We start from the raw sequence: 21,963 nt of genomic DNA on the forward strand, positions 1-21,963 counted from the left end.
CTTCACAGAAATCTCTGTGGGCCAACTTCAAACTTCTTTCTTGCATTATTAAAAATGTGAGCAGATTGATTTTAGAAGACAAGGCTCTTAAAAATTCACTTGATAGTCTCATTTCCCAAGGAGGGTGCTCACTTAACATGAAATGTAATGAGAAGTGCACTGTGCTGAGAGTCAAGAATTTTGTTTGTCAGCCCTTGATTTGCTTCTGCAAAGCTGAGACCAGTGAGTGCATGCTGTGTACCACATGCCTTACTTCGCCTCGACATTTTGATCAACTTGTCGATGTAGAATTGAATTTGTACAGAGGCACAACCACTGATTCCAAGGTCACAGGGCTTAAAAAGCAGTCGAGCTGAGTGGGTTCCTCGGTCTGTTTACTCCAAACTAGAATAAATCCACTTGCATTATGGAGCTCGCTGGCATAGCAATGAGACCCTCTGCTAGCAAATTGACTTCTAGTCCCCCCCACACACACCCTGTCTCTAATTAAAGAATGTGGGGATTTTCCTTGTGGTGACTTTGAGTTTCTTCTACAGAATAAGCGCACTGTTAGGACAACCTCTACATCCACGTGTATAGGCCAAAGTGAATGAGAATCTTTGAACAGCACATTAACCACACAGTGAAGCTAAAATTAATGCTACAAATGACAAAATGTAGGAAGGAAGGAAAAAAATCTCTCTACAATCTGTAATATTTGAAAACTTAACTTCCAGACTTCTCAGTTTCCACCCATAAAGCAAAGACTTCCTAGCCATTCATTTAGACCCTGACATTTCTTAGATATTTAGAAATGCATGAAATTGTTAAAGGTGTTTAAACGGGTGATATTATAACTGGCAAACTGTTCATCTCTTGACAAAGTTTTAATGGTAAAATTATGGCCACTCAAGCTGTTAATAGTCTGAATTCCAATGAAAGTTATTTTATCCTTTGAAGGTACACAAACACGCCTCAATTATGCTAACATAAGTCCTTCAGGAAAGATATGTGATGGGGCCCAGACATTTGTGAACCCCAAGCTCTCATGTTGAGTTCCAAACATCCAATATGATGGTATATTAAAAGGTGGGGTAAAGAAATAATTAGGTTTAGAAGAAGTCCTAAGATGTGAGATCTCCTATCTTTGTTGTTTGTTTGTTTGTTTGTTTGTTTGTTTTAAAGTGTCTTCTCTACAGACAATGCTGTCTGGGCATTCTGAGAGGTAGGGAACCCCAAGGTAGAAAGATTTTCTTTACAAAACAGGAAGGGAGTGAGAGCTTGTTTGAGTGTGTATGGCTGCTGAGAGAAGGCAGCTTTATGCAAGCCAGGAAGAGCCCTGACCAGAGACCAGAACTATCTAGGACTTCCAAAAAGATGAGAAAAAGTTACCCTTGCAATGTTTTGTTGCAATAGCTTTAGTGGGATAGACACAACCTTTTAAGGAAGTACAACATATTACTTCTTTTATGTATCGAATAGATTTATATGAAATTTTGTCATTTGTTGTTATTGTAGCTGACTATTTAAGACATAGATGTTATTTTTTAAAACTAATTATAAGGAATCAAATCTCATAGAAAGACATGAATTCTAAGTTTCAAAGGCAATAGAGAATAGAATTAAGATTGAGAGATCTTCCATCTTCATTCAAGCATCCTTTCTACAGAAAAATGTTGCCTGGACATTCTGAGAGCAATAAATGAAGTCCGCTGCCCTCAGCAAAAGAATTGCAAAATTGTATCAAAATTTACCTTTATAGTCTGTTATTTCAGAAAGTTATAGAAGCAGGATTGTGGAGAAGGGGAATAGAAGCTCACAGAACTATCTATAGGTAGAGAGGCTGATAACCAAAGGGAAAAAATGCCATCCCCATCACAGCTACTTAACTGAAGTACCTAGTTCCCTGGATTCTAGCCCACTAGCCACTCTTCTGGGATAGTGATATGTAAAAACTTTTGCCTATTATAGATGGATCTTATCAATACTACCATATGTTACTATATTTTGCTTATCCATTGCTGTTTGTGCTACTTCAAACATCAAAACTAAGCAAAAACTATGTGTAATTTTATTAGTTGGTTCCTTTGAACAGAATTTAATCTAAGTTGTGTAACAATTCAGTCTGTCATACATGTTGCATAAAATACCCAGCTTTGAATTCTAAATTGTCTCAAAGACTTACCTTTGGAAAGCTTAAAGTTAAATTTGAGGTAAGAGAGACAAATGAAGGTATGAAGGGAGAGAGAGAGAGAGAGAGAGAGAGAGAGAGAGAGAGAGAGAGAGAGAGAGAGAGAGAGAGAGAAAGAGAGAGATGGGGGCAGGAGGCAAGAAGGCAGGGAGGGGGAAGGTAGAGAGAAAGCGAAAGACAGAGAGACAGAGAGAAACAATGACAGAGGGAAAATGAGACTTTCAATTTTCATTGTCAAATCAGTGTGATCTTATATTTTTAGAATCTTTAGAAGAAAGGAGATGATGTATCATAATTCATACTTTTGACACAGTACAAGGGGCAAAAAAACTAGATTTTCGTCTCTAGTCTGTTATGCACTGACTCTATTACCTTGAACTTTCTTCCCTGTTCCTATTGTCCATGTTTGATAAAAGCTTATAAGGAAATTCTAGTGGGGCTATGTTTAAGCATTCTTACTTGAAAAGAGCAGACAGCTCTACAATACTCCCGTTCCTGGAAACTATGTAAAAACCTTAACATCCTAATGATATTCTCTATAGTTTGAGGGCTTTCTTACTGTTATTAACTCAGAGATTCATTTTGGCCTGAGTGGAAGCTGGGAGGCTAGAGAGAACTCCACAGAGGAGTGGGCTTCTCGTTTGTATATTTGTTTGTTTACTAAAATGATTAAACTCCAATGAATCCAGGACAATTTTAATAAGTGACAATTTTTAATTTTTTTTGTAGTCAAATGATAACTTTAAAGGGGACATTATGATCAACCCAATGGTCTCATGAAATCTCAGCATAAATAGTCACTAAATGTGGATAGGTTATTGAGTGCACTAAATTACAGTAAAGGTTTCCTGTGGTGAAATCACAGAGAAGTTTATGGGACTCTTTTTTTTTTTTTTTTCAGTTATGGTGGAGGTGAGTTACTCTCTCTCTCCCTGTTCGGAGAATTGGGTGGGAGAAGGCTCAGTTCTACAGACTGACCTGGTTGGTTGTCCTCCGTTTTATTCACAATAAAAGCAAATTTGGAAGTGTGACGAAAGGATGGACCATCTAGTGATTGCCATATCCGGGGATCCATCCCATGATCAGCTTCCAAACGATGACACCATTGCATACACTAGCAAGATTTTGCTGAAAGGACCCAGATATAGCTGTCTCTTGTGAGACTATGCCGGGCCCTAGCAAACACAGAAGTGGATGCTCACAGTCAGCTATTGAATGGACCAGAGGGCTCCCAATGGAGGAACTGGAGAAAGCACCCAAGGAACTAAAGGGATCTGCAACCCTATAGGTGGAACAACATTATGAACTAACCAGTACCCCGGAGCTCTTGACTCTAGCTACATATGTATCAGATGGCCTAGTCGGCCATCACTGCAAAGAGAGGCCCATTGGACTTGCAAACTTTATATGCCCCAGTACAGGGGAACGCCAGGGCCAAAAAGGGGGAGTGGTGGGTAGGGGAGTGGGGGTGGGTGGGTATGGGGGACTTTTGGTATAGCATTGGAAATGTAAATGAGCTAAATACCTAATAAAAAAATGAAAAAAAAAAAAAAAAAACAAGAAAGCTCCGGCATGTGAAGCCCCAGGGGTGAACTGTGACAGTAGCTTTTATCATTGTTTTTAAACTAATTATGTTTCCTGCATGTATTTATGCAAAGGAGACATTTAAAAATGCAGAAAAGAGGGGTTGCCTGGTTCCTATTCTGAAACATCTGGAATACCTTGAAAATCCCGACTGTTTCTGAGTTGTGATTATCAGCTCCTCCAATAGAGAGCTCACTTCTCCTTTCCCATCAGATGCCCCATCAAAGGCTACTGAAGTTGGTTGCAAATAATTCTTTATTTTCAAGATTATACCTGGTTTATAAAAAATATTTTTTTTCTTAAATCTTCACAATTGCCTTTGAAGATCACGGACTATTCTATAGAAGGTACATAAAGCTGACTCTGCTGCCTGTGGCTTGCTTGTATTTATAGGCCCTGGGTCACATATAGGTTTACAATGTTACAAAGTTACAAAGTCCAAGTGTTGAAGATCTGTTAGGTGCTTCCCATTCTCATGTGATAAGCATCTTACTGCCTTATTTTATTGTCTACATACTATAGAGCCACTGCTAAAAATCTGTGCTGTTTCAGCAATAGGATTCTTCTTCTTCTTTTTTTTAAATTTTCCTTTTAAAAGAAAATTTTCTTTTGTTTTTTGTTTTTTGTTTGTTTTGATTTTTTGTTTTTAGCCTTTCTGCTCAATCTCTTATTTGTAAGTTATTTTCTTGAACCACTCTAGATTATATTTTAAAGTTATGAAGTTATGAATATAAATTCATCATGTAATAGCCAGTTTAGTGACAAAAACAGATTTCAAAGAGTGTCCAGCTAAGGAACACCATCTTGCATTTTGAATACAACTGCATGAGGCAGAGCTGATTTACCTGAGTATCAAATACAGTGTGAGAAAAGGACCCAGATCCCTGATTGCTGTGGAATTCACTTAATAAAGTCACCTAACTGGTCAAGCTCAGTGAACAGTCTTTGGTCTCATTGCTTTATTCATGTCACTGAGAAATCTGCAGCAACTCTGTTCTTATATGCATTTAAAGTAGATATTCCAACTGGGCAGAAGAATCGGTGAAAGCCACAGCAGCCTCTAAGCAGTAAACATTTTACTGGTAACACTGAAGGAGATGTATGCTTTCTTGATAAATGTTTAAATGTGAAGACTTGTACCTTTCAAGGTATAGCAGTATGCATAGTAGAATAAGCTTGAATTTGGAATTTGAAATTTCAGATTCACTATTTTACTGAACTGGTTGTAAAACATTCACTCTATATATGAAAATTAATTTAAAATATATTTTCAGGTGAGTCACAAATTGGTCAACAAAGATGTACTCAATCTTATGGGAGCAAGAAATGATTACATGATACTAACTTCAGATATTTTAAAAACTGAAACCATATGGTCAAATATTTTGTGAATGCTTAAGTGTTTTGTGAGCATGGGAACGGGGATACAGAGAAGCAATGGAGGACAATAAAACTAAACGGGTGGAACCTTCAAGGAAGCCAGAAGAGACCACTAAATAAAATTCACAATTGCCTCTGGAACTGAAAGGTAATATAGCTGGATCGAGCAAATCCAAGTATTTCTGTTTGGGCTTTTAATAAAATTAGAATTGTGTGCCAGAAGGCAGAATTATGCCACAACTTTTCACATCTTTTAGGTAGCTATCTAGCACTTGTGATAGATTCCAAAGATGTCAAGTATACAGCTAGGCTATTTCTTTCAGGCACTTAGTCTCTTAATCACAAAATACAATTTTTAAAATATTTTATTTATTTGTTTATTATGTGTGCATTTGGTGGTCTGCTTACATGTATGTCCCTGTGAGTGTGTTGAGTCCCCTGGATCTGGAGTTGCAGACAGTTGTGACCCGTCGTGTGTGTGTGTGTGTGTGTGTGTGTGTGTGTGTGTGTGTGTGATGGGAATTGAACAAGGGTCCTTTGGAAGAACAGCCAGTGATCTGAGCCAGTGACCTATCTCCCCAAAAACATCAGCAAATTTTTCCTTGTAACACTACCTAGACAACTCAATGTTCAACCTGCTTCTACAACAACATCACTTAGTAAGCATGAACACTTTTGGTGCTCTTTCTGCAAGTCCATCAACTAGAATTTGCAGAGATGATAGACAGGTAGAACTCAACATAATTTGTATTCTAGAAATGATTCACCTACAGTCTCCCTTTTATTAGTAGTAGGTTGTGTTTTAGCACAGCAGTCTGGGCTAAATATTGCCACCAATGTGAAAGTAGATATTAAGATTTCCATAATTCATGAATAAAGTCTGAAAAGCAATGTATTATCTTACACACACAAATTGGTTGTATATTCATATGTGACTATTATATTCTTTAAAACCAGTAAATTGCCTTTAACGCCCTTTAATTAAACTAGAAAGAGAGAGAAAGTTTAACATCAGGACATCACAGAATCATGAGAATTCAAAAATGATTCCTACTATGTCTCTCTCTTGTATAATTATTCTTTCTTATTTTGGGTTGCATAACACATTTTCCTATTCACTTATATTTAGAAAATGTATTTGGTGTCTAACAATGATGTCAGTTTTGGCAAAATCCTGACTATCGTTGTGAAGGATCTTGTATCCTACTAAATCAGGGATAGAATATTCGTTCCTGATCAGAGTTACTATATCCAGCTGGCAAGCCATAGTGTCACTATTGTAATTACTCAAGCTTGCTTTTTTCCTTTCTTTTTCTTTTTCTGTTTCTTTTCTTTTTCTTTTTCTTTTTCTTTTTCTTTTTTTGTTTTGTTTTGCTTTTTTTCAAAACAGGGTTTCTCTATGTAGCCATGGCTGTCCTCAAACTCACTCTGTAGACCAGACTGGCCTCAAACTCAAAAATCCACCTGTCTCTGCCTCCCAAGTGCTGGTATTAAAGGCATGTGCCATCACTGTAAATAGTCAAGTGTTTGAGAGTCATATACTCTTGCAGTTTATAGTCATTGTTGCCTTTGATTCAAAGGTGACCTTAAGTATGGTAATTAGTTTATGTGTATTGCCCAGGTTTTAACATTCGTTTCACATAAAGAAAGAAAAATAACAAACTAAAAACAAACAACTAAAGTGCTTAAAAAATAGAAAATCTAGAATGTATGAGTTACCTTACTTTTCTTTAACTTGAGAAGCTTTCATGTTCAAGTTTGATGCTTGTGTACCTATGTGTGTGTGTGTGTGTGTGTGTGTGTGTGTGTGTGTGTGTGTGTGTGTGTGTGGTTAAAAATTAGTTTCCATCTATATCAATTTCCTCAGGTGTTAAAGACAGGGTTATTGGCAATTCACTTAGCAGGAGCTTATGGGAGGCTGGAAGCCAGCCTTGTCACTGTGACAAGGCAGGAATGGAGAAAAGCCCTGGAAACAGGCAGACATGGCTGCAGCCCAAAGCCTGAGTCATGGTACTTGGCAACAGAACTTCCTATTGGAAAATGGGAAAATGACATGAGGTGTTTCTTGGGTGATTATTATGACACCCACAGCCTGCCATTTGACTTTGTTATTAGTTTCTAGTTTGAAAATAATTAAAAAAAAAAAAAAAGATACTAGTTGGACCTCTACAAAAAAAAAAAAAAAAAAAAAAAAAAAAACCCGAAAGCATATAAATTCTTTCTTAAGCAGCTCCACTTTGCCTTCGTCTAATTGTAATGAGTTGGGAGAGTGAGACTTCACTGTTTTTCCTTCCGCTATGAGTCAGCAGGAAAATGTAATTGCAAGTTGAAATTAGACATGTACATCATACGCCTCTACTCTTGCTACTTTCTATATTATGGGCATAACAGACTACATAATTTGCAGGTTTAGTAAAAAATGAAAACATGGGGCTCTTGTTCCAAATGAAGAATCTAAACCTAGGGACAGGACAGTACTTTCCTCTACATGGGGTCCTCCCTGAGATGGTTCTTAGGTACTTCAATAAATTGTATATTTAAGAATATACACACAATGAAAAGTTGAACTCACTCTTAACACATTGTCTTCATTTAATAGCATGATCTGTAGATAACCCAAGAACTGCCCTTGGTCTGTCCTACTGGCATAGATTAATGCAGTAACAACTGGACTTGGTGACAGATTAGTCACCCTAGAAACCACAAGTTGAATGATCAACTGAATTGGGTTACTGCAATCCTTGTTCTATTTCTCCTTAAGTTCTCTTCAATTCAGTCAAGTTTGCAGTCTTTATGATGATTCAGAGTGACTTATATAGGGCTATTTGCCTTGAGAACTAAGAGCAGTCACAGAGTGTTTCACTAAAACATTTTTAAAAATCCCTTCCTATTAAAGAGATGGTGAGTAAATAACATAAAATCAAATATTAACCTTGGCTTCCCTGTTCTTCAAAATCTGAACACTATCAGCTGAGAAAAAGTATTTTATAAACATCCATCAGAAAAACAGGCCACTTTAAATTCATGGTTTTGTGTTGATTAAATTGTTACCCAAAATCTTCCTTTCTGCTTCTGTTTTATACTTTTAAAAAATGTTATTTATATTAATCTGGAGCAGCTATCCTGATGGGAACTTGGGCAAAGTACTTATGTTTCCAGGTGTCTCTGTTGGTAATCTGATCTGTAAAATATGCTAATAAGAGAAATCATTCATATACAAAGGAGTTTAATGCATTCCTATCACTTAAAGCAACATCTGCTGTATGGTGGTTTCTCATTATAGTAACTATTATCAATATTTTATTGTCATTATCATCATCTGAATGAATTTGAAAGCTCAGGAATATCTCATAATTTGGAAAATGCATGTTACTTCGTTTTGTTCAGTGCCTTGAACAGTAACAATTTGCCAAGTATTTGTTGAAGGGTTATTTTTGTTATTGTTTTTGAGATGAATTTTTGCTATTTAGTCCTAGTTGTTATTGAACTCATTCTATAGACTACATTGTCCTGGAACTCACAGAGATTCACCTGCCTCTACCTCCCAAGTACTGGGATTAAAGGTGTGTGGCACTATGACTGACTAAATGGTTAATTTTTTTTCATATTTTATGGGATTTGTATTCTGGTAGATGAACTTAAGACAAATGATATGTTAAAAACAACTCTATAAACTTTAAACACTTCTATTCACAAAGATATAGCATTATCTATGCCCCCTGTTTTAATATGTAGAAGTATGGGATATGATAAACCCTAAGGCTGGAGACTTAGGGTAATCAACAAGCTGATAACTGTTGGGACACATTTATTTCTTTCAATTGATTTGAGAATAAACTTAATATGTATGACCTAAGAGAGCAAAAGGACCTGAGACCAGTACTTAGTAAGGTCTAGATAAAAAGAAGCTAATTGGCTTAGGTACTACAGGAGCTCAAGTCTTCATATTTAATTTTGAAACAAGTAAGTAGATATGCAGTTTGTTTGCAGAAAGTTTTGACATTTGGGGAATTGGAAAAAAATGCCTCAAGGGACATCTCTTCACCACAGTTCCTTTGTTCTATTATAAATTTCACTGTTAACAAATTTCTCATCTCCTGTTCCATTCCTGGCTAAATGTCATCAAGCTGATCTGGGAAAGTAAATAAAGGAAGTTTAAACCATCTACAAAAACATTTGGACTCCTGCATTTTGATATTGATTGTACCCATTTATGACAGATCAGGATAATACCTCTGGTATAACTATTTTTCAATGGGAAAAGCATACAGATTAAAAATATATTCTACCTTTCAAGTACATAATTATATTTACAACACAGTAAAAAATTTTCACAAGTTTAACAAATATATTGCTTAAAGAATGTTTTAAAAATAGCTCTCCACAGATCTATTCTAGCTCAACTTAGAAACATAGAAATATGCACAATAAATAAGCCAGTTATAAACAAATCTAAAAAACTTGGACTGTGATTTTATTTTAAGATGAAAAAGTTCATTTCCAAGAAATGCTTATCACATAATAGGACAGCTAGCAGATATAAAACTAAGTACTGAAGAGCTAACATGCTTTCAAGTAAATTAGAGTACATTTGTTGTCCATTTATTTGAAGAAAGGTCATAGTGATTTACAATTGTGTCTCTTTAAATGAATCCTATATAACTGCTATAGATGGTGAACCTGTTCTAATTTTTGGAAATTAAAGTGTTATAGTTACTACTAAGTATATGAAAATTTATTAATATGTAAATGGACATATAAAAAAGGGAGAGCTATGATCACAATGAAAAGATTATTTGATTAAATAAGTTTTGTTCCATGAGAAAATCATTGTAATAGATATAAAATTTATTTTTTCATACAAATGTAGAGGGCAGCATCTACTTCGTATAATTCTCAAATAGAGGTTTCTTTCACTTGCGCTTGCTTTCTGTCTTTAGAGTTCTCATTCTTATGTTGACTGCCATTAATGCCAAGGCTGACTTTATGATATTTAACTAATCCTCAGTATTTGGGGAATGTTCTTCAATATGTTTTTGTTTCCTTAAATAAAAGGTGAAAAACATAATTAAATGCTTCTTTCCTTGAGTTTTTCTTTACTCTTTGCTCTCTTTGTAGGGGATTGATGAGTATGGCACCTAGAGCCTGTGCCTCCATGTTAAACTTCTATCGCTGGCTTATTTGCTGAGAAAGCTTTAGGAATGTGTTCTTTTAAGATGATCCCCTTTGTTCCAGCCTTACAAGACTGCCTAGGTTTAAAAGCTGTGGAAAAGATTCCCATGACTCTGCAGATAGTTGTTACCCAAGAATGAGAGAGAGAGACAGAGACAGAGAGACAGAGAGAGAGAGAGAGACAGAGAGAATAAAATATTTCACAATGACTGCAAAATCCTTCTTTACTAGGATTTCAATATACAATAAAAGAGATTTTTGTTTAATTACCATGAACTTAATTATTATCTAAGTTTTAGTCCCTAACTTTAGTGCTGTTGTTTCAACAATTGGTTTTGGAAAAAATAGTGGAATTGCTTCTTTCGTTAAAGTCGTCTTTAGATCAGAATCTTCTGATGTGAACAGCTTGCCTTACTCTCGGGAAGGGATCCTGCAGAGTGATGAGACAGCCAGTGTAATGACTGCTGGAAAGAAAACTTTTTCTCCCAATTAACGTGGGTTGATGGGGGATACTGCAGAAATGCTACCAAGGTTCACTACCAGCACTGATTCCTAGCTGATGTTCCTCCTTAGAAGGCCATAGACAGTGACAATGTAGACTATCTAGAAGTATCTCATCTGTGGATCTACTCCTTTGGTTTCTTCCTTAAAATCATTTTCACAAAATCATTTGAGAAAACTGACAGTAGTGATCCACTGTGATAGAATCCTGTATTGTATTTTTATTTTATCTTGCAATTGGCTTAGTATTCTAGAATTTCTTTAAGTCATTTTGCCATAAAATGAGAGAAATAACAAATGAATCTCAAGATATTGCAACTCATTTACAATTGTTTACAACACATTGCTAAACTTTAACAATCTGTGATTCGTGGTCTATCTGCATAAAAACCATGTATTATATACATGCTATCATACTCTTAGCATGTATTATGCAAAATATGAGTTGTGATAGCAATTGATATGTTAGTAAAAGTTTTCTGTAAAGTTTGAAATTATATTCTACTTTTGAATATTTTCTGTTCCACAAAGCCTCCAAATGTGACTATTATTTCAGTTTTGGAACCAAATGTATTCTTAAAAGACATGTATGGACTACAGAGATGGCTCATCTGTTGGGGGTATGCACTGCTCTTACAGAGGACCTGTCACTTCCCAATATCCATATCAGAGAGCACACAATTGCCTGTCACTTCAACTTCGGAGCATCTGACACCTGCTTCTGCAGTGTTTGGGCACCTGCACTCATATGCTCACATATCTACACACAGACACACAAATACACATAATTAAAAGTAAAATAATTTTTAAAAATATACTTATTCTGGTTATTTTAAAGATTAAAATAAAAGAGAACTTTATATGTCAGTAAATTTAAAATGTAAGAATATATTATGTATGTAGGAAAAATCATGCTAAAGAATACTAAGGTTGGTTTTAATTATATTTTAACAGAATATATACCTTTAATTTTGACTGTGTTCACATTAAAAGGTAAAGAAAAAATCATTACATGAATTAGAAAGTGAACATGATAAACCAAAGCAAGAAATTAAAGTCCCTAGCACCTCACCAACAGAAAGACACATTTCCAGCAATTTTAGAAAAACGTTCTCTCTCTCTCTCTCTCTCTCTCTCTCTCTCTCTCTATCTCTCTCTCTCTCTCTGTGTGTGTGTGTGTGTGTGTGTGTGTGTGTCTCCCTGTCTTTGTCTGTCTGTCTTTCTGCTTGCCTGTCCTTCCTTTCCTCCACTCCCTCTCTCCATTACTGGAATAAAACACAAGAATCTACTACAAGGGACATCTTCTACGAGCAGTTAGTCTTTACCCTCAGTGGAGTGTTATTTCTTACAGCTATTGACTGAAATAATTTTACTTAGTATATTATATAGTTTAAAGAACTTTCAAAGTACTCTTTGTAATATGGATTTTCTGAGCTGATTTACTATATTAAATTTTTAGAAAAAAAACACTAGGGTTTATATAAACAGGATCTATTTAAATACATCAAAAGTTATCACCTCTGGAATTCTGTTCAGGATTCACATATGTGGTTATTAAAATTATTCCGTAGTTTCATGTTATTGTACTCACTGTCATGGTCTAGCTATTTATTAGTCTGCCTGTATCTACACTATTCATGAGGTGAATAAACTTATATTCTAGAAGAGTTTCGATAATTAAGTCAAGTTCTTTAATTTGAAAAGAACTTTTATAACTCGTGAGACACAGAGCAGAAGTTTGTTACTTGCAGGTTTCAGTTGGGTTTGGTGTTATTTTATTTTTACATTAATAAACTACTCAACCTCTTTTTATATGGATGTGTATCCTAACTTCTGGACATTTACATATACAATTATTCAGAATTCTTTATATTTCTCACCAGTGAGTGAGTATCTATATTGGAAATTTTCTGATTCTAGTTGTGTATCTCATTATTCATGTACAAATTTCACTATCCCCTTACATCATTCTCATGTAAATTTATTTATGATTCTGATATTATTATACATAGCTTCCCCTCTTACCTTCATGCTTTCTCTCTTTCTTGTCCTTCCTTCCCTTCTTCCCACTTTTCTATATTTTTCACAAGTCTCACATAAACCAGATAGACCTTAAGCTTGCTAGTACATAAAAGTAACTTCGAATTCCTAGTCCTCTTTTCTACTTCTGAAAAACAGAAGATTATGAGCATGTGCAAAGTGACATGGTTATGTCATACATTTCTAAAGCAAGTTTATATGTACATATATATGTAATCAATAGAGTTTAAAATTCCAGTGGTTTCAATAGTTCTATGTATGCATCAAGTATTACAAGTCTGTATTTAAGTCAAAGATTGCTTAAGTCAAAGGTAGTTGTGATGCAAAGTTATATTAGAATAATTAACAAAAGAGTACAATTGATAGAAATAAAATTATAATAATTTGAGTGTCTTAACATTTATTATTTTTGAACATTATATTCCCAATATATTACATAACCATCTTGCTCTTTGCTTTCATTAATAAGTTTAAAAATATTGTTCAATTCTGGTATCTGCCCTCTTTCTATTTATTTCACTTGATTTATATGACAGTGATGTAGTGAAGACATTACCATCTTCCAAGCCATTTAATGACCACTATGAAAATATTTTAGTTCATAGCATTAGCATTTGTGGAATTCCAGAAGTCCCAGTGTCTGCCCTGAAGGTAGTGTACCATGTTGTACCATGTTTTCAAGCCGGCAGATTAGATCAAGAGTGGCATTCTTTAAGGCTAACCCACTCCTTAGCTCCTGAGGCTGTAATGGCAAGCTCTGTCCAGTGAGATACTAAGGAGTGAGTAGCACACTCAGTTCTTCTAGGAGAGTTTAGACCCACAAATACACATAGAAAACAGATCAAGAGCAACAATGCAAACTTTAAAAACAGGAAGCAGAGAACCAGCCATGAATGGAAACATTGACAAGGGAAATGGCACCAGGAGTACACCAAGGACAAAACAAAGGTAAAGCTGAAGAGAAGCAGAAAAAAAAATCAGCAAAAAAGAGAGCAGTGACCAAGACACCAGGATGACAAAAAGGGCAGACAGCTTAACCATCATTATCACAAAATATTGAAAAGGGAGGTGGCAAAACCTCATAGTTAAAGCAACAGAACTCTTAACAATTTTTGAGTGGCTAAACCCCATTCAACCCCCTCACCCCCAAAAAACTGCCTGTAATGACTGAAATTAACTCATATTGTATCAATTCTTATTGTCCTAGTAAGAAACCTTCATTGTTAAGACTGACCAATATAGCTCGTGTTTATTGATTTTATATTCATTGAACTTTATGATCATGATATTTATTTTCACATTGTTAGGTGAATATCTGCTAGTACACAAGTCATTAATTTATGTGCACAAAGCTGACGATGCTAGTTGCTAAAGGAGTATTTGATGGGCATTTGGGTATTACTTTTTTGTATTAATATCTCCTGGATATTAGATGTTGTTTTAAATACAAGTTCTTAAACAATAGGTTTTTGTTTGTTTTTGTTTTGGGGCCTTCGAGTCTTGTTTTGTTTTGTTTTTTCATCTTATAGAAATTAGCTGCTTATGAAACTGAATCATTATAAGGACAGATATAAAAAGAGCAACGATTCTCACTGTAGAAACAAAGAAAAGAAGTAGCATAATTTTAAAGCTAAAGAAACTCTAACCATACATCTCAATGAGACACCTAAAGCAATGCATATAGATGTTCATAGATCAGTTCTCTCAATGAACAAAATTACACAATGCAGTCATTTGGTGACACTTAGCTATAAAAAAGGAAACTCCCATCTTATAGGGACAAAAAAAAGAAATATAAAGTCAGAATTGGTTCTTCAGAAACTTTATAGATTTTTCTGGCAATTTGGCCAAGACCAATGGTAACAAAGTCAGTGGTCAATAGTAAAAGAGAATTTAAATCCAATCAGCACTAAGTAGCAACTCTGCCTTCACCTGGTTTAAGAAGGGTTGTTAGTGCCCCAAAGTCTTTCCAAGCATGTTGGAGCACTGTAGCTTTCTAGCAGCTAAACAATGAGATTGTTCATCACATTAGAACAAAGTCTTCAATCATTCACCTACCTATAGCTCTATCTACCTATGCAGTCATGTAAATACTCAGAAAAGACTATATATTCTTCATCCTACTTCCCCCAAATTTAAATGTGTAGATGATTCAAATAGGCTTCCTTCAGATTCCACTCAAGGTTTAACAGCTGTCTAGACTATGTCTTAGCTGATTGTTTTCAGTTAAAAACATTTTTCTTCTATGTGTTATATTCAATTACGATTAAAGTTCAGCTAAAAAGAATTTACCAAATTGTTTCTTATCTCTCTTTCCTTTGTACATACACACAATAACAATAGCAAATATTCTGCATTTTCCTTTTCGTCTGCTTTCTTATCAATGTCATCTATCCTATGTGCTAGGCAACATCAGTCATTCACGGACAATTACAGATAAACTCTATAAAACCACCACCAACACTGGGACAGTAAGCAGAAACCTCCATGTAAGGTTTTCTGCTCTGCAGGGGCCATGCAGCTCAGAGCTTCATGTTTGCTGCTTCTCCTCTGTGCTATACTGCAGAATACGTTCCTCCATTATTAAGTTGCTCTCCAAGTGACAGCTTGATTGCAGCAATCTAAAATGGCTTAAGTGCCTCAGGTTGACATTTTACATTCTTTTATTGCTTTCCATTTTTATCTACATAAAAAAATTGGTGATAACTAATATCCAGTTGATCTTTTCATTCTGGTGATAAAATGATAATACAAAGATCTTATTATCCACCCCAGACATCCATCAAAGTACATTTTCCAATAACAATGCTGTTCAAAATGTTGCTTATCTCTCCCCAAGTTGAAAGTGAGGTGAAGTACTTGGCTCTAGATTTCTTTGTCTCCAGGACTTGGGTTTTGTGTTGTAAAAAGACTTTGAACTTTCACCTTCAACATTTCATCCACATTAATATCTTGTGTAATTTTGTTGTTTAGGTACCTTAGATAAATCACGTTTTTTAATAAGCCAAAAGGAGTTGAAAGTCTTGCCTATTGAAGTAATTGTTTTATTCCCCAGTAACTTTTATTCTTGTAAAAAATCAAGAAGGGGAGTAAAAGAAAGCCACAATAGAGGCATAGAAAGGAAGGGGTAAGCTGGAGGAAGGAAGAAGTAGCAGGGAGGGAGAGGGGACCAACACAGAGCACAAAAAGAAAGCAAAATAAAAACAAGCAAAGCAGGGACCACGGATGTATTAAAATCCATTTCTGAGGTGAGGGAGATCGCTCAGTGTGTGAAATGCTTGCAGGCCATGTATGAAGGACCCGAGCATGGGTCTCCAGCATGCACAGAATATCTGGGCACTGCAGTAAATGCTTTTGGTCTCTATACCTGGACTTGGATCTTTCCATTTTGCTCACTAAGAACTACTGGGTCTAACCAGCTACTGAGTTCTAGGTTTAGTGAGAGACTTGGTCTTAAAAAATGAAGATGGAGAACCATAGAGATAGTGACTTATCATCAACATGTCGTTTTACAAGGATATGTACTGACTCTGACTCTGTCTGTGTCTGTGTCTCTGTCTCTGTCTCTGTCTCTGTCTCTGACTCTGACTCTGACTCTGACTCTGACACTGACTCTGACGTCTCTGTCCCTGTCCCTGTCCCTGTCCCTGTCCTTCTACCTCTCCCTCCTCATACCTTCTCTCTCTCTCTCTCTCTCTCTCTCTCTCTCTCTCTCTCTCTCTCTCTCTCTCTCTCTCTCACACACACACACACACACACACACATTGACACATAATCAATTGCTCTAGTGGCTTCATGTCTTTCTGTAGGCAAGAACATCCTGTAGTTAGGTTAGTAGTATGAAAAAACAAAATCTATTAAAAGTACCAAGCAAAAACCAAACAAAGCAAGCAAAAACACCTCATTAAGTAATGCCTATATCCACTTCAAAATAAAAGTGGTTAGATAATGCCTACATCCACTTCAAAATAAAAGTGGTTTCCTCTATGACCATGAGGACTTACCCGTGGGTCATGAGTGTACGTTTGACATCCAGTTTTTCAAATATTTCCAACCTTCAAAGGTTATCACACTAACATGTCTAAGGTGCTTAACAAAATTATAAGTATCAAATAAGCAATATGCCACCACAAACACAATTGTTTCAGAAAAAGATCATCTAATCACTTTGAACATCTTGTGTAAAATCACTAGGTCTCCAGTTTGAAGTCAGGCTTGCTTGGTAACTCTAAAATTTTCAAAGAGACTAGTCTCTGTGGTTTTGTAATGAAGTAGGAAACAGAATGAGATTAAAATTGTGTGCAGACCCTAAAACAATGCATTTGAAAAAAATTTACATGGGACAGAAACCTCCATTTCTGTCTGTCTCTGACTCTGACTCTGACACTGACTCTGATGTCTCCTGTCTCTGTCATAGATTTTTTAGAGTATTAAATATTTTTAGAGTATTAAAAGAACTTAAGCCATAAATAGCACATACCAGTCAAGAAACTGCCCAATACTCATATTTTCAAAACACTATTTTATAGCTAATGACTGAGGCTTCAGCTAAAAACACTTTGTTCTGACCAAATTTTATTATTATTTAGTTCATGTTAGTATAGCTTTATGATGGTTTTTCGCAAGTGGTCTACAGCTTTTTAAATTAATTCAAATATTTTGCATCTTCATGTTAAATGTATGTGAATTCACAGTTCTTACCCATCTAACTGTATTAAATCATCTTTACTTACCCAGAAATTATCTGCGCTAAAAGGTAGTAGGTGGGCTTTTTTCTTTTGTGCCAATTGTATCACAAAATAAGTGCGTCAAGGTGTGGTGTCTTCCGGAAATGCTCCTTCCCAGTCGCAGGCTCCCATTTGGTGGCAATAGGTGCGGGAAATCTGCAAGCTGCAGTCTTGGTGGAGGAAGCCTGTCACTGAGGGCTAGCTTGGAGAGCTTCCTCCTACTTTCCATTCACTCTGAAGGTAAAGATGTGAGGTTCTAGATTCCTGCCTCTTTCCCCATGGGAGCAGCAAAGCCTGCTCAGGCCTCCCTGTCACAATGGACTCTGGCTTCACAAACCCAAACAAATCCTACTCACTCCCTAAGCTGTATATGGTCCGAGTGCTTATCACAACAGAAAACTGACTGATGCACACAATATGTGAAATAAGGAAAGGCTAATCTTCCTGCTCCGTTATCCTGAGCAGAGGACAGAGGCGATCGATTGATGCTCATGTTTATATTTCAGCTTGTGGATTTCAACCTGACCACACTCTAATTCTAAATTTCAGGCAGCAAACACATTTTCATACTGATATCAGCAAAGATATGGCAGGGAAGTCTGATGGGTCTTAGAAACTTCTCCTTTACCAACAAAACACTGGAAAAACAAAATGACAGCCACAAGATATGTGACAAAGTCAGCTCTTGGGATTTCAGTCCTTTCTCAGAGGAAAATCTGTCTGCCTGTTACAGAAGGTTCTAGAGCTGCATCTATACTTGTAATGTGGGGATGGTAGAGGGAGAAACACAGCAGGTGTCTCTTACAGGGTAGGGTTGAGAACTCCCAGACAAGGCCTCTTCTCAACTCACCAGGTTTCAATGGCAAAGACTAGAAAAAGGAGTCTGGAAATGGGGGTGCTATAGAGACTACAGTGCAATTCTAAGTAAATGTACAGAAATCTATCTCTGGTGGCTTCTACTTAAGTGAAACAATTTAGAGTATGAGTCCTCATCACATGGAAATCTGTTGGTGTTATAGATCATTTAGTGCCTGTGGTAGCTCTCTTAAAATATATCAGTCAGTTGAAGTGCTTCATATTAATATTTCAAGATAGTGATGTTATGCAAAAGTGTCAGATAAGCTTAGGGCTCACAAAAGTTCTACAAATAAATGGCTCTTTGAAGTTGGACTGAGATGCAAATATTTCTAATTAATTTTTGGTTAACTACAAGGTGAAGGGCAGATGAAAACAGGTGAATGTTATTAGATGTGTAAATTCCTAATTATTCTCAAATTTGACTCATATTTATGAAACTCACTAAATCTGCCCACTGCTTTCCAAGTAAAACAAAGGCAAAAGAAAATGGGAATGTTACCTGGTCATTGAATGCTTCCACCAGTCACTACAGTTAAGCTAAGCCATTTCCACTCCTGTCTGAAGTGTGCACTGAAAGCTGTAATACATTAGTTTAATTCAAGTATTCATGTGCTACTTATACTACTTTTAAAAGGAAAAAATCACTAAGAGATGACAATCTTTGTATTCAAAATTATTATTCTATGAACTTACTAAAGTATGAAAAAAGACTGTTCATAGGACCATAGGACCACAGTCTCGTGGTACTATGAAGACTTGAGTCTAAGAAGACTGACATATATTCAATGTATGTTCTAAGTAATTGTAGCTAGAAAAGGAAGAAGAAGAAGAAGAAGAAGAAGAAGAAGAAGAAGAAGAAGAAGAAGAAGAAGAAGAGGAAGAGGAAGAGGAAGAGGAAGAGGAAGAGGAAGAGGAAGAGGAAGAGGAAGAGGAAGAGGAAGAGGAAGAGGAAGAGGAAGAGGAAGAGGAAGAGGAAGAGGAAGAAGAAGAAGAAGAAGAAGAAGAAGAAGAAGAAGAAGAAGAAGAAGAAGAAGAAGAAGAAGAAGAAGAAGAAGAAGAAGAAGCAAGAATCATATTTGACTCAGTGAATAGGAATAATTGTCAAAGTGCACATTTTCCTTTTATAAGTTTAAAAGTGAAAGTTTTATTTCAGTTCTTAGTAAAAATAAAATGAAAGGACTACCTAAAGTAGATCTCAAGAAATGAGTATTCTCACCACAAGAATTTTCTCCAATTCAGCAGGAATCAGTAGTCTACCATTAGGTTAAGGTACAAATCCACCTTTGAGGATAGCACTCTGTGGATATAACTTCATCTGTCTGCACTTCTCCACACTCAGGCACCAGGCCTAGAGAATCAGGTCTATTAAACTTATAAAATTACTTTTCAGCCAGGCATTCAAGAGAATGATTGAATAGGAGGTGATGCATACTTGAAATTGCATTGGGGTTAAAGATCAGAGAGAAAATATTTAGGAATTCTTTTGTTTATGATAATGTCTAAGTGCCTGGCACTGTTGTTTATAGTTTATAATTCAGTATTTATTCAGTGATTTATCAGACTCACCTTTTTTGCTTAGCAATATTAACACACAAGAGGACAAATATGGATCACTTATGTAGAAGCTCAAGAATATGCAATAAAATACATTTTAGTAGAGAGGTTATTTTGCTTATGCAATTTTTTCCCTCAAAAAAAAAGAGTTGTTGCTTCATAGAAACACAGTCGTATATTTCAGGAGTCCCACAAATGCACAGGCAGTTTTCTTCCAGGGCCAGAGACCAGAATCTTACTATGGCAATGAGAGATTAGAGGTTTATTAAAATCATTTTATTACATAGCTAATGAATTTGTGGTCATTGGAAGAGCTTCCTTTATGTGGTCAGCAAAACCTGAAAAAGAAAAATCTAAAGATTCACAGAAAGAATTGTAATTGGTTTGCTTATTACTTAATGCTGGGGCTCAAAATAAAACCACAGTCCTTGTATCTTTTCAGATCTCCATGAAAATTCAAATAAAACTCAGTCCATGCATCTTTCTGACTCATCATTTAGCATGCATATCACATATTTGAATGGTTTTAGTTATTTTTGTAGATATATGATCAGGATGTAAAAATTCATCATGTAGATTGTCTTAATAATCAAGAATGAACTCTCCTGGTTCATGGTTGTCTCAGAGCATAAGATCAGGAAGAAAATACTGTGTCTACATAAATCTTTGTATGAGTTTAGAACTTTGGTTAACAATTCCCAAAATAAGATAAGTTAGACATCTCTTTTATATATTTGAATTAAGTGATAGAAACAGAAGGAAATAAGGCCCATGGTATGTTTTTCTATTTAATTATAAAGGAAACTATTGAACCTCAAGATCTGTCCAAATGCCTTCTGCTTCAAAATATATGCCATTTCTTTCCCAAACAGGAGGAGGAACTTTAGTGGGAAACCCTTTGACTGGTTTAAATATAAAATGAATTTTTACATCCCAGATGATGGACTGCTTCATCATGAAATTTATAAATGTATTTCTCTTACTCTCTCTTTCTCTCTCTTTTCCTTGACTAGCTTACATTGTAATGGAGGAAAAACAGTTTAAAAATTTTGAATAGGCACTTACTGGAATTACAGTTAATCCTGATACAATCTAGATGGGGAAGAATAGATGAAAAATGAATATTTATCCTTCAAGGTAATAGCTGCAGACATCCAATAAAATTACAGTCCACCCTTCTGGGGACAGACACATGCAAATTTGGCCACTCCATGTCATTATTCGTTATGTACTTCTATAACCCAGATTCATTGTTATAAAATTGTACCATTGAAAACAAGAGAACGTTTCAAAATATGGCCAATTCAAACAGAGCTACATGGTGACAAATCTAAGTAACGTAAGAAGTAGTTAACTGTCAAAGATGCTTGGCTTAGACTGGTTGCTACATTCTCCCCATCTGTGAAAGAACAGACTGTTATCTTCACCAAAAGTTAAAAGTGCTCCGTCACAATGGGGTACAGTGCAAGCTCAGCTAGGCTCAGACATCTTGGACTTCGAAAATCTAATATCCCACAAAGGCTCACAAAAGTCTTTAAAACTTTAGCAATCAAATAGAGGAAAAAAATAAAATTATTCATTTCTTATTCTAGTATGGTTGTATATTTCTCCTTTGATTTTGATTTTTCTGGGACACTAAATGTTTACAACCAGATATTGGTAGATTTCACACCTTGCATTCACAGAAGGAGAAAAGAAAAAACTTCATGGACCCTTAGAAAATACAGTGGCTGTAGAGTAGCCATCCCCTGGAGTGCCCAGGCCTATGCCTCTCTTAGGAGCTACCAATGCTGTCTTTATGCATTGTGTGGCAAGTTCACACTACATTCCTCATCTTTTCTTTTGTATGCTTGCTTCACATGAAAGCAGATATAAGAACAGAATTTCTGGTGTGAATAACAGAGTGGTTATTTTTAAAGAACTATATGGAATGTTTTATGGAGAGATATATGCATCTTGGGGTTTATTATTATTATT

General features: G+C 35.8%; 1 protein-coding gene across 38 annotated transcripts in view; it reads right to left on the reverse strand.

The window, feature by feature from the left end:
• Positions 1 to 21,963, reverse strand: part of Nrxn1 (neurexin I) — a 1,059,516-nt gene that overhangs the window by 566,170 nt on the left and 471,383 nt on the right. For 25 of the 38 annotated variants that reach the window (NM_177284.2, NM_020252.3, XM_017317307.2 and 22 more), the window contains one exon: positions 21,052 to 21,078. The exons of 12 other annotated variants lie outside the window; for them this stretch is intronic. In NM_177284.2, the coding sequence (NP_796258.2) occupies positions 21,052 to 21,078 (27 nt within the window). One more of the 38 variants, XM_030249567.1, reaches the window with a different exon arrangement.

This window comes from Mus musculus, chromosome 17, assembly GCF_000001635.26.
Source record: "Mus musculus strain C57BL/6J chromosome 17, GRCm38.p6 C57BL/6J".
Lineage (NCBI taxonomy): Eukaryota > Metazoa > Chordata > Mammalia > Rodentia > Muridae > Mus > Mus musculus.